This window comes from Acanthisitta chloris, unplaced genomic scaffold (assembly GCF_000695815.1).
Source record: "Acanthisitta chloris isolate BGI_N310 unplaced genomic scaffold, ASM69581v1 scaffold6028, whole genome shotgun sequence".
Lineage (NCBI taxonomy): Eukaryota > Metazoa > Chordata > Aves > Passeriformes > Acanthisittidae > Acanthisitta > Acanthisitta chloris.
The window spans coordinates 1-13,647 of record NW_008687475.1 but is presented as its reverse complement, the minus strand read 5'-3'; the positions used below and the strand labels follow the sequence as shown (position 1 = coordinate 13,647).

Below are 13,647 nucleotides of genomic sequence, written 5' to 3'. Positions count from 1 at the left end.
TATGGTTTGTTGAAATAGAAGCTGTCCCATCTGGAGCCGGTGTGTGTGTGTGTGATCAGGAGGAGTGATCCCCCATGCACCTGGTGTCATCATTAAAGGAATTCTTGCTTAACAGTATCATGCTGATGGGGCAATTTCTTTGGATCATGGTATATAAAGTCACACTTAATGACTGCGTGCATGGAAACTCTCTTCTGTTTGACTTCAATGCATAGTATTTGCTGGTAAGTTCACAAGTACAATTAGGAAAGTGATTTCTTACGGTAGGATTTCAAACTGAATACAATGCTCTGATTTTTAATCATAACAAATTTCTAAGCATGCTGAAATGTCCAGAATTAGGTCACCATTGCATAAGTGTCAATAAATTTGTCTATCCGTGGGTCTGCTTCAAAAATGTGAACTAGGTCTCCCTGAAGAAAAGAAGGGCATGGGTTAGACTAAGGAAAATTAGGAAAATGTAGGAAAAAATTGGATTAGAAAATAAGGACACATCTTACTATGAGGGAGAAAAAAAATTGATACAGATACAGGTTTTTTCTTCTTAAACTATTTTGCTATTCCTGTTTATTTGGGCTTTCATAAAAATGGTTAATTAACAAAGAAAACCAGTTGCTTTACTGCATGCTTTGCACCTGGAAATTTTTGAATATTTTTGAAAACATAAGGAAAAATTTAAGTTTCATTTTTTCAGAAGAAACCTTGAAATTCATGACATCAAAATAGTTTCAAAAAGATGTCCATATTTAAACACATTTGATAATCAAATTAATTTGATAATAAAGTTAATTTGATTGTTTAAAAAGCCTAAAAGAATACAATAATGGCAAAAAATAATATTCTGTTGATTTGCATGTATATTCATCATTCAGAGGTGCAAACAGTAACAAGTCAAACAGTTGACTGAAATTAACACAGCTAGTAGGACAATGGCAGAAGAACCTGGTGTGCAGTTTCTGGGTCAATGAGGAAGAGGACACTCTGCATCACCAGATGTTCCACCCTGTCTGCAATGACATATTCTGAGATGCTACAAATGGTCTGGGTATCTTCAAAGTTATGCCATTCCTGATTAGGAAAATTCCTATAGCCAGCTCCCCTTTTCTGCACTTTCAACCACAGCAGTCTCCTTCTCAGCTCTTCCATTTGCATTGCTTGTTTCTTCTAAAACCACCACTAAACTTGACAGAGTTGTGTGAGGATCAAGCAGTTTCAGAAGAGGCATGTCCACCCTTCTCTCCTGAAAGACACGATTCTGAATCGTCATAGCTAACATAGAGTCTATACCCAGAGATGAAAGTGATGTATTCATGGTTAGTTCATCTGGGTTCAGTCTGGTGAGGTCACTCACCAGAGAGATGATATAGTCTTCAGATTTGAGAAAGGCAGCATCTGGGACTTGTGTTTCCTCAGAGGTTTCAAGCTCGTTCCTGGAATATTCTGAGGTGAGTGATATGAAGCGAGATTTGAGTGAAATAATCTGATTGAAAACATGAGTGGATAAAACATGAAAGTTCAGTTTGACCACGGCTTGCTGTGGGTTATTCATAAGTAAGCTCTTCCTGAGATACTCAAGAATTTCATGCACTTGCAGAACATCTATGCCCTTGGAGCCTAGAATGCTCTGAATATGGGTTTGATTGAGCAGAATGCCAAGGTTCAAAGCACCCCAGTTAATGGATTGGCCTGAAAGCCCATGGTTCCTCCTATAGAGGCAGAAGACATCCAGGAAAGAGTTTGCAGCTGCATAGTTTGTCTGAGTGGCATTGCCCAGAAAGGAAGTAACAGAGGAGTAGCACACAAAGTAGTCAAGCTTCTGGCCTTTGGTAGCCTGATGAAGATGTAGGGTCCCTGCTACTTTTGGGCTCAGCACTTTCTGGAAGTCAGCCAACTTCAGAACTTCAATACGGCCATCGTGTAAAGCAACAGCACTTTGAAACACACCTTTGATTGGACTCCCCGCAAAGGTGTTTGCAATGGACTGGAAAGCTTTCTCAACATCACCAGCTGAAGTCACATCACACTGCACAAACATTACTTTGCTGCCTTTGTACTGCTGCTGCAAAGCCTTCATCTCTTCTTGCTTCTCATTGCTTGGAATTCTCCTGGAGAGTATTGCAATGCACCCTCCTCCATTCTCAGCTATGAATTTCACCGTTTCAAAGCCAAGTCCAGTGAGTCCCCCAACAACGACATAAACAGCATTCTGCTTAAACAGCTGCTTCTGGGGCTCATACAATGGAATATCTGAAACCATGTTCATGTCCTTCTGCCTTCTCAGTACAGCAAGGGGGACAGAAGAGCAGGTAAAATAGGACATCACAGAGTTAACCCTTTCAAAGTTGTCAGCCTGCTGAAAAACAGAACCTGAGAGACGTCTAAACCGTTTCATGTCCATGGAACTGGTCCAGGCATGTACAGTCTTCTGCAATTCCTTTAGAGGTGCTTTCTGGAAAATGCCAGCAAGGGTAAGGATATGAAAGCTGATGTTTTCATAATCAGCTTCACTGACATTTTGGATACATTCAGACTGTCGATTGCCACACACAAACACCACATCTTTAAGAAGGTACATGTGGGCCAGTTCCTCCCGAGACAGTCTGTTGATTGGAGGAAGAACGACAAGAGCATTGCATAGGTTTATATACTGGAAATTATCGGGGGTGGGCCTTGCAACGACTGTTCTCCAGCCCATCTCTTCTGCTGCTGCAGAAAGAACCTGGCACAAAACCGATGATGGCTCTCTAGTAATAATAGCCAATGTTCTGCCATGTTTCCCCTTGGGTAACCTCTGGGTGAAGATTTCCCATGCAATGATGAAGTATGACACACAAGGGACATACTGAAAAAGTGGGAATTTCTTTACACTGAAACAAACCGTTCCTGGAATCTGAACTCTGGATGCTGCAGCGACAGGATAACATGAAACCACGTGATCTCCCACTTTCACTTTCTTCACATCAATGCCTGTCGCTGTTACGGTGCCACTGAAATCAAGAGCCAAAAGTCTGTGTTTGTCTCCTGTTTGCGAGTTCCAATACAGTGTATTGCCAAAGTTGTAGCTAGAAACACTAATGGGGAAATAATCTTCTGAGTGGAGACAAATTTTATCCACTAGAACTTCAACGCTCTGTTTGTCAAGCTGAGTAGCAGTGCTGGTGGATAATTCACCAGACAAGTCTTTTGCTGTGTATGGATCAGAAGTGTACAAAGTGAATGTTTCTGACTTCTGGAGAGATCTTATGGGTTGGATGTAATCTGCATCTACAAAAGGTGTGCGTCGAATTTCAGACACAAAAATTCTTCCTTGGCTGATGCAAACTTCTGGATAATCCCCACCTTTGTATTTGACAAGAACATCTGCTAGCACTGAGATGTCCACGGAACTGGAAGAGCTGAGGTCAATCAACTGAAATGTGACTTCTGGAACTTCAACGACACAAGTTCTGGTCATGCCATACAATGCAAACCCACAGTTTATGTGGTCTACATATCTTTCCGTTGTTCTGTAGGTGATCACTCTGACTGAACAGTGGGACTTTTTCTCTCTTAATGCCACCACTACTTGGCGAAAGGCTTCACAACACTTTGCCAACTGGTCTACCACTTTCCTTGGGAAATCTTCATTTAACTTTTGAATTCCCCACAGGAAGAGAATTTCATCATAATCCTCAACCTCTGCTCTCATTTTATTCTGTGTGTGACTTTCCAAGAGGGCTTCCCACTCTTCATACAGAACATATCTCGAAGCAGGATGCAAGTAATTTTTGAGCTGCTCAGCTATCCCAAATTTGTCCGCAAACACTAAGACTCTGGGCTTAACCCCTGGGTGTCCAATTGCCTGTGAAAGAGAGACTTCTTTCCACTTGTTTTCAAACATGAACTCGTTGTCTCTGGAAGATGCTTTCTTCATGAATGTGATGGCAACACGCTTGAGCTCAGCCAAAACGGCACCATGTTTGTCCACAAAGCATCCACAGACTTCTAGGCAGTTCCCAGTGGTCTTGCTTGTTCTCATATATATCATCATTTCCTCCTCCAGTGGTCGGAGCACCACCAGGCTGCCTATCCCTGAAGGAAAGCCTGCTCTGGACTGGAATGTCCTTGAGGTCATGACAGCGGTCATCTGCAGAAAACAGTCGAGCAGCACTGGGTGGATACAGTAGCTGTACATCTCTCTGATTGTCTCCTTGTTTACCTTTATGCTTGTTATAGCTTCCTTTAGTTCCTGGCAATAATGCACATCGTTGAGCTGCCTGAATATGGAGCCGTACTGAAAGCCAACCCCAGACAGTGCAGCATAAACCTCCTCTCTACTAATCACTGACCTGCATCTTTGATAGATGTCTTGGAAGGAGATGGTACTTTCTTCCACTGCAGTTTCAGGCTCTTTTGTCACTTGGCCAGCAGCATAAACTGCGTTGGAGGAAGAGAGAATCTCAAAGGTTGTCACATCTTTTTGAGGACTCAGCTTGATATTCAACACTTGGAAACTCTGTGTTAGAACACATGGTGCAGAAAAATTGATACTCAGCTGGCATGTACTCAGAGGCACTTTAGGTCTTGAGCTGCTCATCACAGAGGCAAGACCAAGCTCCACATAAAAAGCACCAGGAACTAAGGCCACCCCATTGTTCTTGTGCTCGTATAAGTATGGTGTCGTGTCCTGAGACAGCAGGCAGCCAAACTCCGTGTTGTCACTGCTTGTCCCATAAATCAGAGGATGACTGGCGCTGACATCTCTTTGGTTTGCTTGTTGATGTATATCCAGGTAGGACATGAGTTTTTGGCGATCAAACTGATATCGTGGAATGGCCACCGGAACACTTTGATACCCGTTATATATGTGCTGCCAGTTGGGATTATATCCCAGTTCAAACAGATTTCCCACAAGGGTGAGCAGTGCCTGATACTCTGCATCAGATTGCAAAGAGGAGAACACCTTTGCACCTGTTCCTAGAGTTTCCTTTATGCTTCGCTGCAGTGCTCGGTGAGGACTTATTTCCACAAACACCACATTTTCCCGGTCTCTAGCTGCGCTTTGGATGGCTTGAGTGAAAGCAACAGGCTCACGAGTATGCCGGGCCCAGAACTTGCCTTGAGCAAAGTCCTTTTCAGATGCAGCCACCCCAGTCAGTGTTGAAATCACTTCAATTTCCCCCTTCTGATTTTCTAAAGGCTCTATGTTGTCCTCCAGCTCCCCAAGTATCATATCCATGCTGGGGCTGTGGTACGCAGCTGGGACATTTAAAACATGAAGAAAGATGTTTCTTTCTCTGAAAGCTTGAGCTAACTCTCTCTGGACAGCTTCCACAGAGTCTGCATTCCCAGACAAGGTGCAGGAAACTGGGCTGTTGTAAGCAGCAATACACACCTTTCCCGAGTAGGGATGCAGACGTTCTGCAATCTCTTGAACAGGGATGTTTCCAACCACCAACATTCTGCCTCCGGCAGTCTTTGCCTGCAGCCTGCTCCGGTGATAGATCACTTTGACTGCATCTGCCAGAGAAAGGTGCCCAGCAATATGCGCAGCGGCAACTTCTCCTACCGAGTGGCCAACAGCAGCCACCGGCTTAACACCCCAGTATTTCAGGAGGGAAGCTACAGCAACCTGCAGGGCAAAAAGCAAAGGCTGGGAAAGCTCCGGATTCAACAGATCTTTGGGGCTACGATTTCTGGCTGGCAGGAGGCTGATGGGAGCATGTCGCTGAAAAAGGTCTTCTATTTCCTTACACTTGTCTCTGAACACTGGCTCTGAGCTCAGCAGTGCCTCGCTGAATTCCTTCAGTGTCACACCGTTGCCACAGAACACAAACACCAGCTGTGGTTCCCCCTTTGACATGGCAGGTTCAGTGCTCACTGCTGACTTAAGCTCTTGCTGCAGGTGTTGGAGAGAATTTGTGACAAATGCTTTTCGGTACCTGTAGCTGGCATGGCTCCTTCTGCAGGCAGATGTATAGGCCAGGCTTGGGAGAGTTACAGAGTTTCTGGTGCTCAGCTGCTCAGCCGTGTCAGCCATTGTCATCTGAAGGGACTTACTTGATGCTGCTGACAGCAGAACTAATTCAAGGGGCCTCTTAAAGGCAGGAAGAGGCTCTGGCTGCTTAACCTGCCTGACTACTATATGAGCATTGGTTCCTCCAAATCCAAAGCAGTTGATGCCAGCTACCCTTCCATACTGAATGGATTCTTCCCAGGGCTCCACGGCTGTGACAACAGCAAGCTTTAATTTCTCTGTATCAATGTTGCTCATCTCCTTCGAGTAATGCAAGGATGGAACAATCTTTCCATGGTGCATCATCAGAAGCACTTTGATTAACCCAGCTGCTCCAGCAGCTGATTCAGTGTGCCCAATATTTCCTTTCACTGAACCAATTTTCAGAACAGAAACTTGGGAAGACCTGTTTTTACAAATGACATTACCTAGGCTTTCAGCTTCGGTGGGATCTCCGGCAGCAGTTCCTGTACCATGTGCTTCAACGTACTGCAAAACTGAGGGATCAACACGACTTTCATATATGCTGCGCAGTAACTTCTCTTGCTCTATTTGAGATGGTCTTGTAATCGGAGTTATGGACCTGCCGTTCTGATTAACTGCACTGATGTTTATCACACCCCAGATTTTACTGTAGTCGTCCTTTGCCTGTTTCATAAAAAGGCAAAATTATCTTTAATAACCTCATGCTTTCTCTGTAGAGGAGACAATAAAACACCACAACAAATGCAAGAATAGACAGAGTACGATGCTAACTTTTTAATGTGTGATCCCTTTCCCATGGTAGGGGAAGTGCATAAATGCTTAATGCTTAAGAAATGCTTCATTAAGCTTGAACTGCAAAATTCTCTCTGGAAAAGAAATTATTTGAGCTGAAGATACAAAATTCAGGCAAGTGTAATTTCAGGCTGCTTCACAAGCAATCTTACCTTTTTCAGTGGTTTGAGGAAAACAACACCACAGCCTTCTCCCCTTCCATAGCCATCTGCCTTTTTGGAGAAGGGTTTGCTTATTCCCTCCGGAGAGATCATTTTTGCTCTACTGAGAGACACAAAGGTGCGGGGATCTATTATGCAGTTCACCCCACCACAGATTGCTGCCTCGCAGTCTCCTGGAGTAAAACAGAAACATGCTCATGTTGGGATGTCCCGGATTGACAGAAACAGCAGCAATCCTAATTTCATTGTCAGCAGCTCTTCAGTCCCATTACCTGATTTAATGGCTTGCAAGGCATAGTGCAGAGCAAAAAAAAAAGATGAACATGCAGTGTCAATAGTCAGGGATGGCCCAGTCAGATTAAATGTGAATGAGACCCTGTTAGCTGCAATGCTCATTGCAGTTCCAGTACCATCATAATGATTCAAGGCATTCACTGCTCTGCTTGTTATGATTTCATAGTCTCGATTCATAAGACCTGTAAAAATATCAGATACATGGCAAGTTAACCCGAGACAACAACAGGACTGTACAGCTCTCAGCCTGATGGTGTGTTTTGGTTTTCACTTTTAATAGTAAACCTCATGGCATCAGTGCTCCTACAGGGAACCTTTGCTTCAACACAAGTCAAAGGCAAAATTCACAGCAATTTCTCCCAGACTCAACCTACACAAGCAGACCCAACACTTGAGACTCCTACCTGCCCAGTAAATGACAGGCCTTTCCTGATAGCTGGCTCACTGTATGATGCAGCTAAGCTCTCTGTAGCCTGCTTAGATCCCTGTATCTCAGTTCAACAGTGGCTGTTTTGGTTTAGCTATGGGAATATATACCAACAAGTTCCAAAGAGTGTAGCTGGGATATAAATGTACATTAGCTTCAGTTCCTCAGATATGCCAACTTAAAGGTCACAGCACAAGCTACTTCACATGATTTGTATTTATCTTTATTTTTCACACTGTGGAGCAGTAAGACAGAGATAGAAAAGAAGAACAGGGCCTGTGACAGCAGTTGTGTCCTCCTTCTGCAAACACATGCTTGAAATAATACAGTGGGTCCCCAAGTCCATGGGCATGTGTGGAAAATGCAGTAACTCTATTCAGAGAGCAAGAAATAGTGTCAAAGAGCAGGTATCAGACTAAAAGGTAATCTAAAGAGCTTATCCCTACAGTTACCAGCAATAATGTGTTTACAAAGGAGAGCTCCAATCTTTGTGAGTTTCAAACATACTTTCTTTGCCATGAAATTTTCTTCTTACCAACAAAAACACCTGTTTTGGTGCCACTGACAGCTTCTACAGGAACTCCTGCATCCTCCAGGGCTTTGTACGTGCATTCTATCAGTAACTTCTGTTGAGGATCCATGCGTTCAGCTTCCAAATTATTAATCCCAAACAGGTGGTTGTCAAATGTATTAAATCTAGGTACACAGACCAGAAAATGGCACAACATATATACAAGATGCATTTACTTCTAGAATCATGGTACACATTTTTTGCAATTTCATGAAAAGCAAAGCAGTAACTGGTGTTTACACCACAGTTCTCGTTTATGAAATTCAGAATTGTGTACAGGCAAAAGATGGTTTATCTCCCAGCACAAAATACGTGCATTTCAGAGGTAAGGGTCCACTCCTTGACATTTTTATGGCTATTCCACTAGTACCAGCAGAACTCCTCAGATTATGAAATGTGCAGAACAAGACTCTGCTGTATTGTGGTCTTAGCCAACAGGTTATAAACAAATATTGTCTTCTCCATTATTTTAAGACAATACAGACCAATGCTGTACAAATTACAACCAATAAGTAGAGGATCAGCTAAGGTGTTTCCAAGGTATACCCATACCTCTCTAACAATAAATTCAAAATACTTTATGTGTGCCTGTGCGTGTTTATCCTTAAAAGTGTCTTCAGAATTAATTCTGAGTCCTACAATTCAATCCTGCCAAGTATTACTCTCAGGGCAGACTAAGATTTCTTCTGTGTATGTGAATTATTCATTTGAATTAAGGTGAATGTGGAGTTCAAATAAAAGACAGTTATGTTGACCTTACGGTAACTTGTTATTCTTCACATTAGTCACAGTTCTGGACAGGTTGTACCTATAGTGTAAGTACCACAAAAATCAGTGATGCAGCAGAGTAACAGACTCACTCATTGAGAAAAGCAGCTCGCGTTGTACATATTTTTCCTGGCTTGTTACCATCTGGATCATACCACTCATTGGCATTAAATCTCTCGGGGGGGATTTCTACTGTGCAGTTTTTGCCTTCCTCCAGGACTTTCCAGAAATTGTCAATTCCATCTCCTGTGGTAGAAAGGTTTTCAAGGAGATTAAACTATGTGCTCCCCCTCCCCATGCAGACTCAGAAATGCACACTCAGCTATAAAGAACTCCCACAGGTAAGCTCAAGTTGAGGTTGCTCAAGTAGAATTTCCAGAGAAAGAACTGATTATTTTTATGAGAGAAAATAGAAAAGCATGAATGATCCCTTCACTGCTTGTCTAAACACTAAGGAACCCCACAAAATCCTTACTCACCTTATATCCCCATTTCCCTAGGATCTCACTGCGTCCACTATACTTACTATAACAAAGCAGGAAGCTTTCATTTAGAAAAATCCAACCTACAGGCACAGCTAGTGATATTGTCTGGCCCTTGATCTGCCCTGTCCCTGTGGATGCAGAGTCCTGCAACAATGCACACACAGCCAGTGTATGTGCAGAAAGTTCAGATCAATTCAGACCCATCCAGTTTGCTTGTATGATTTTCATTTGCAGCTCAGTGTCCTGCCCACAGCCAGCTCTGCAGGTCGGTCCATCTCTCCATCTGCCAGCAGACAAATTTGAACCCACATATTCCATCACAGCATGACCTTTTAAAAACATTCTGAGTAGCAAAACAACAAAGTCTACTAAGGGAGGAACATGTTGTTTTCTTCCCTATCAACATTAATAAATGACTCTGCTTTTCAATGTTCAGAGCCTGCTTAGCTTTCACCCCAAACTTACCTCCAGGAAAGTTGCATCCTATTCCAACAATAGCAACTTCATCTGCAGTCTCAATCTCCATCTCCTGGGCTGTACAATACAGGTGTAATTTCAGTCAGCTGAAACAATTATGCATTTACCAAGAAATAAATATCAGGTTAAAAAGTGAACTTCCCATAAACACACATATGTGTTCAAAGCTTGATTAATTTTGAATGATCTGTTGTTGGTTGTGATGACAAATGTCACTGCCCACAGGTAACCAGAGCTGTGCTGAATTTTTCTTGTTGTCTTTACTTTTACAGGAAAAGCCCCATCTAATCCCCCAAACTCACTTATTCATAGACCCTTCCTTTTCACTGTTCAACCTCTACTACTCCTGCCAGTTCATCTGCTCTTGAGCCTCTCCCTAAATCATTTCTGATTCACTTCTTGTGTACAGAAGTGAACAGTGTGTTGACCAAGGCAGATGTTCAACCCCATCTTCTCTATCCTATTCCAAAAGCAAATCTCCCAAATAGATTCTGTAATTTACCAGTTTAAACCAGACCACCTAAACAGACAACAGATGACCAAGTTGCTGAAGGAACAATAGGAGCATCTTCCACACCTTGAAAAGTGCCTGGAAAGAAAAACCTTATTCCCCAGATGCCAAGGTTGCCTAGTTTTGTCTAAATCAGCTTCCTCTGTAAGCACAGATCAACCCCCATAGACCATGCCAAAAGCCACCAATGTCCACATGATCTCTCTCTTCCTGACAGTGCAGTCTTCAGGTAGCTCCACTACAGCTGTATAAGTAATTGGCCTTTCAGCTCATTTGCAGCTGCACCTAGAAAGCTTTTTGTTGTGAAAAACCCTTTAAAAAAAAAAAGTGATTGTTTTTCAACAAATTAGATGGCAAAGCAAAAAATCCTAAGGATCAAATTAAATACCTCAGTATAAAATTGACAGATTATTTTTTTCTATAATTCTGTGAAAGGACCTTGTCAGTAGAAAATCAATTCAATTAATTGGAACTCACTGGGATTCCTACCTCAGAACTCTGCAGCCCTCCTGGACTTGCTTCCACCCACAAAGAGAAGAATTGCTGTTGAAAGGTTTAGTGGGGGACACTTGGCAGTGGGGATAGAATTTCATCTCAGTGATAGCACAGCACAGTCACTGACTGACAGCAGTGAACCAGAGGTGAGGCTATTTAACAGCTTCACACATCATTCAGAGCTACCAGTTCTTGGAGGTTTGCTTTGAACGGTGAAATTTAAAATGACTGCTCAGATTCACACTTTAAAAAAATGTACTTCCTAGTTCCATTAGCTAAGACAAGAAAAAGTGAAAAAGTCACCTAGCAAAAATAAGACGATCAGAGTCTGGCTTTCTAGGATTAAATCCCATTTTACAAATAATACAAATTCTAAAATGTTATAGCAGCTGTTTCCTTTTAGTTCTTTCAAAATTGCCTGATTTCTACATATGTTCTGGCTGATATTTGAATGTCATTGCTAAGCTGAACCTGCAAAGCCCAGCAATGATACTCTTATCACAAGGGTGCTCTTAAGCCCTGTTCCTAAGTTAGAACTTAAATAGCAAATAATAGAAAAATACATACTTTCTAATCATAACATAAAACATGTCTTTGGTATATAGAGAACTAGCCAGTAAGTTAGGTAAGTCTTACCTTATATCATCCCAGTAGGGTAGAGTAATGGGCTGAGCCTGTGGAAGTCGTTTATATAGGATTCTGTGTGGTTTCTTATTCAAATACACATGCTAAAATATTAACATCTTTCAAAGGAGAAAAAGCAAATGAGTCATGTAATTAGTCAGTGGTCCTGACTAAAGTTCAAAACTACTTCCCTGAAGTTGTAAATTCTCTGTGTCATCAGGTTTCACACCAGAATAGGAGTAAAATTCTGACTTCTCTAACTTTTTACAGTTAGCAAAACAATTCTTTGGAGATATCTTGTCATGAAATAGACCATAAAAATTTTATCATCTTAAGAATTCGATTCAAAAGACTCTGTCTTTAAAGTAACAACTCAATTTGGTTTGCTCTTAATATCAACAAACCTAAACTATTTATTGTGAAAATGAAGCCCAAACTCTCTATAAACTTAAAACCTGAGTTTCATGTTTGATGTCACAGCTGCATTCTTTAACCAAGCAGGACCATTTAAATGTGCAAGCACAAAAAGCCTTGTCAAAAGACAAATAGTCCCAAAACATTTCTGAGTCCACCAGGACATTTAAAGCAATATTGAGCTTTCTTTCTAAAAACTCCCATCTTCGTAAAAGCAAAACAGTGGGATATCCAGAAGTAACCTCTAAAGGGATCAAGTCCAGTAGCTGCTGCTAGATGTCTTTTTCATTCTCAGATTAGGAGAGTGAAATCAGATTAGGAATCTGATTTCACTCCAAGCACCAAACTTATCTTTCTTCTCTTCTGACTTTGTAATGAAAACACAGTGTCACATTCATATAGAGTTAACATTTTCCTTGGTTTTGGGACCCAACCCTTCCGAAAAACCAGCAAAAAAAACGTTGTGTTGAGAATAAACACTTTATTCTGCCACTGAATAACTTCATAACCTGCTCTGAAAAGTTGAAATTATGCTCTCCATTTCACAGCTGAAAAATCTCAGTCACACTCTTTTCTGAATTCTGAGGGTTTTACTAGTTATTTAATGATTTCTTAACTTAATTAACCCACTTCCCTGATATCATTATGAGGCTGATTCACAAGATGGCTAGTCTGAAGCTGACTTGAGAATCTCCATATTTTACACATGTCTAAAGAACACTCTTCTTAGTGCTGGTACCATTAACAACCCTGGCAGAACAGAATGTGAGTTCATCAGGTGAACTAGGAATGCATTGTGGAACCTCCATTACAGTTTCACAATTAGCATCTGAAAGCAACAGATGCTAAGCCATATTTTGAGGTATTGGTTTGGTATTGGTAGAATATTGAAATGAATCCTTCACATCTGTAGCCATTTATTTCAATGCAAGTTACACCAATCTGAACACCAGTGACTCAAACACAATATAAACAATGTGAACACTAGTGCAGGACTAAGAAAGTGTTGTTACTGTTACTGATTCAAAACATAAGACTCGTTTATAGTTACAGTGTGTTGCCTGAGTGCTGATGATGTGCACTTGTCTTGTCATAGTTGGAATATATTAATAAACCTAAATGATTGCTCAACCTTCCTGAACAATGCCAGAAATGGATATATAACGTAAGTGTGGAAGCACATGTAGCAATAGCAGATTGAGTCTGTTACTAACATAGGCAGCCTATTTATAACTGAATTACAAGTGAGTTTGTCATCAAGTTTATTACACATTTCATTTAAATTTAAACGTAAGAAGTTCAAAAGGGAGACAAAGACCTGTCACATGGGAGGCACTACATTTGTTTTGTCTTCTATGCCATTACAGTGTCCTGCTCTGAACTAAACCTTTGGTTTTTCTGTCAAATCTATGTCTGATAATTCCAGAAGGACAAATGAAATATGTGTATTTCCTCAGGTTTTCAAACCAACAATTACATCCTGCCAAGACTCGGATAGAGGAAGACAGCTATTGGCTTGCCTAGTCTTCATTATTTCAATCAAATTTTTCCTGTGTTCTGTGGGAAAACATGCATGAGTGAAGTACATGTGGGATTGGATTTCTTTCAGAAACAACACAAAGAAGAAGAAAAGAAAAAGAAAAAAAAA

General features: G+C 41.4%; 1 protein-coding gene across 1 annotated transcript; it reads right to left on the bottom strand.

The window, feature by feature from the left end:
• Positions 1-1,084: 1,084 nt before the first annotated feature.
• On the bottom strand, positions 1,085-10,004 carry LOC103807845 (6-methylsalicylic acid synthase-like). The gene is made up of 6 exons (XM_009080594.1): positions 9,944-10,004; positions 9,086-9,239; positions 8,190-8,350; positions 7,206-7,409; positions 6,925-7,106; positions 1,085-6,643 (listed from the first exon to the last, which is right to left on the bottom strand). The coding sequence occupies exons 1-6, from the start codon at positions 10,002-10,004 to the stop codon at positions 1,085-1,087; spliced, it is 6,321 nt and encodes a 2,106-aa protein (XP_009078842.1).
• Positions 10,005-13,647: the final 3,643 nt, after the last annotated feature.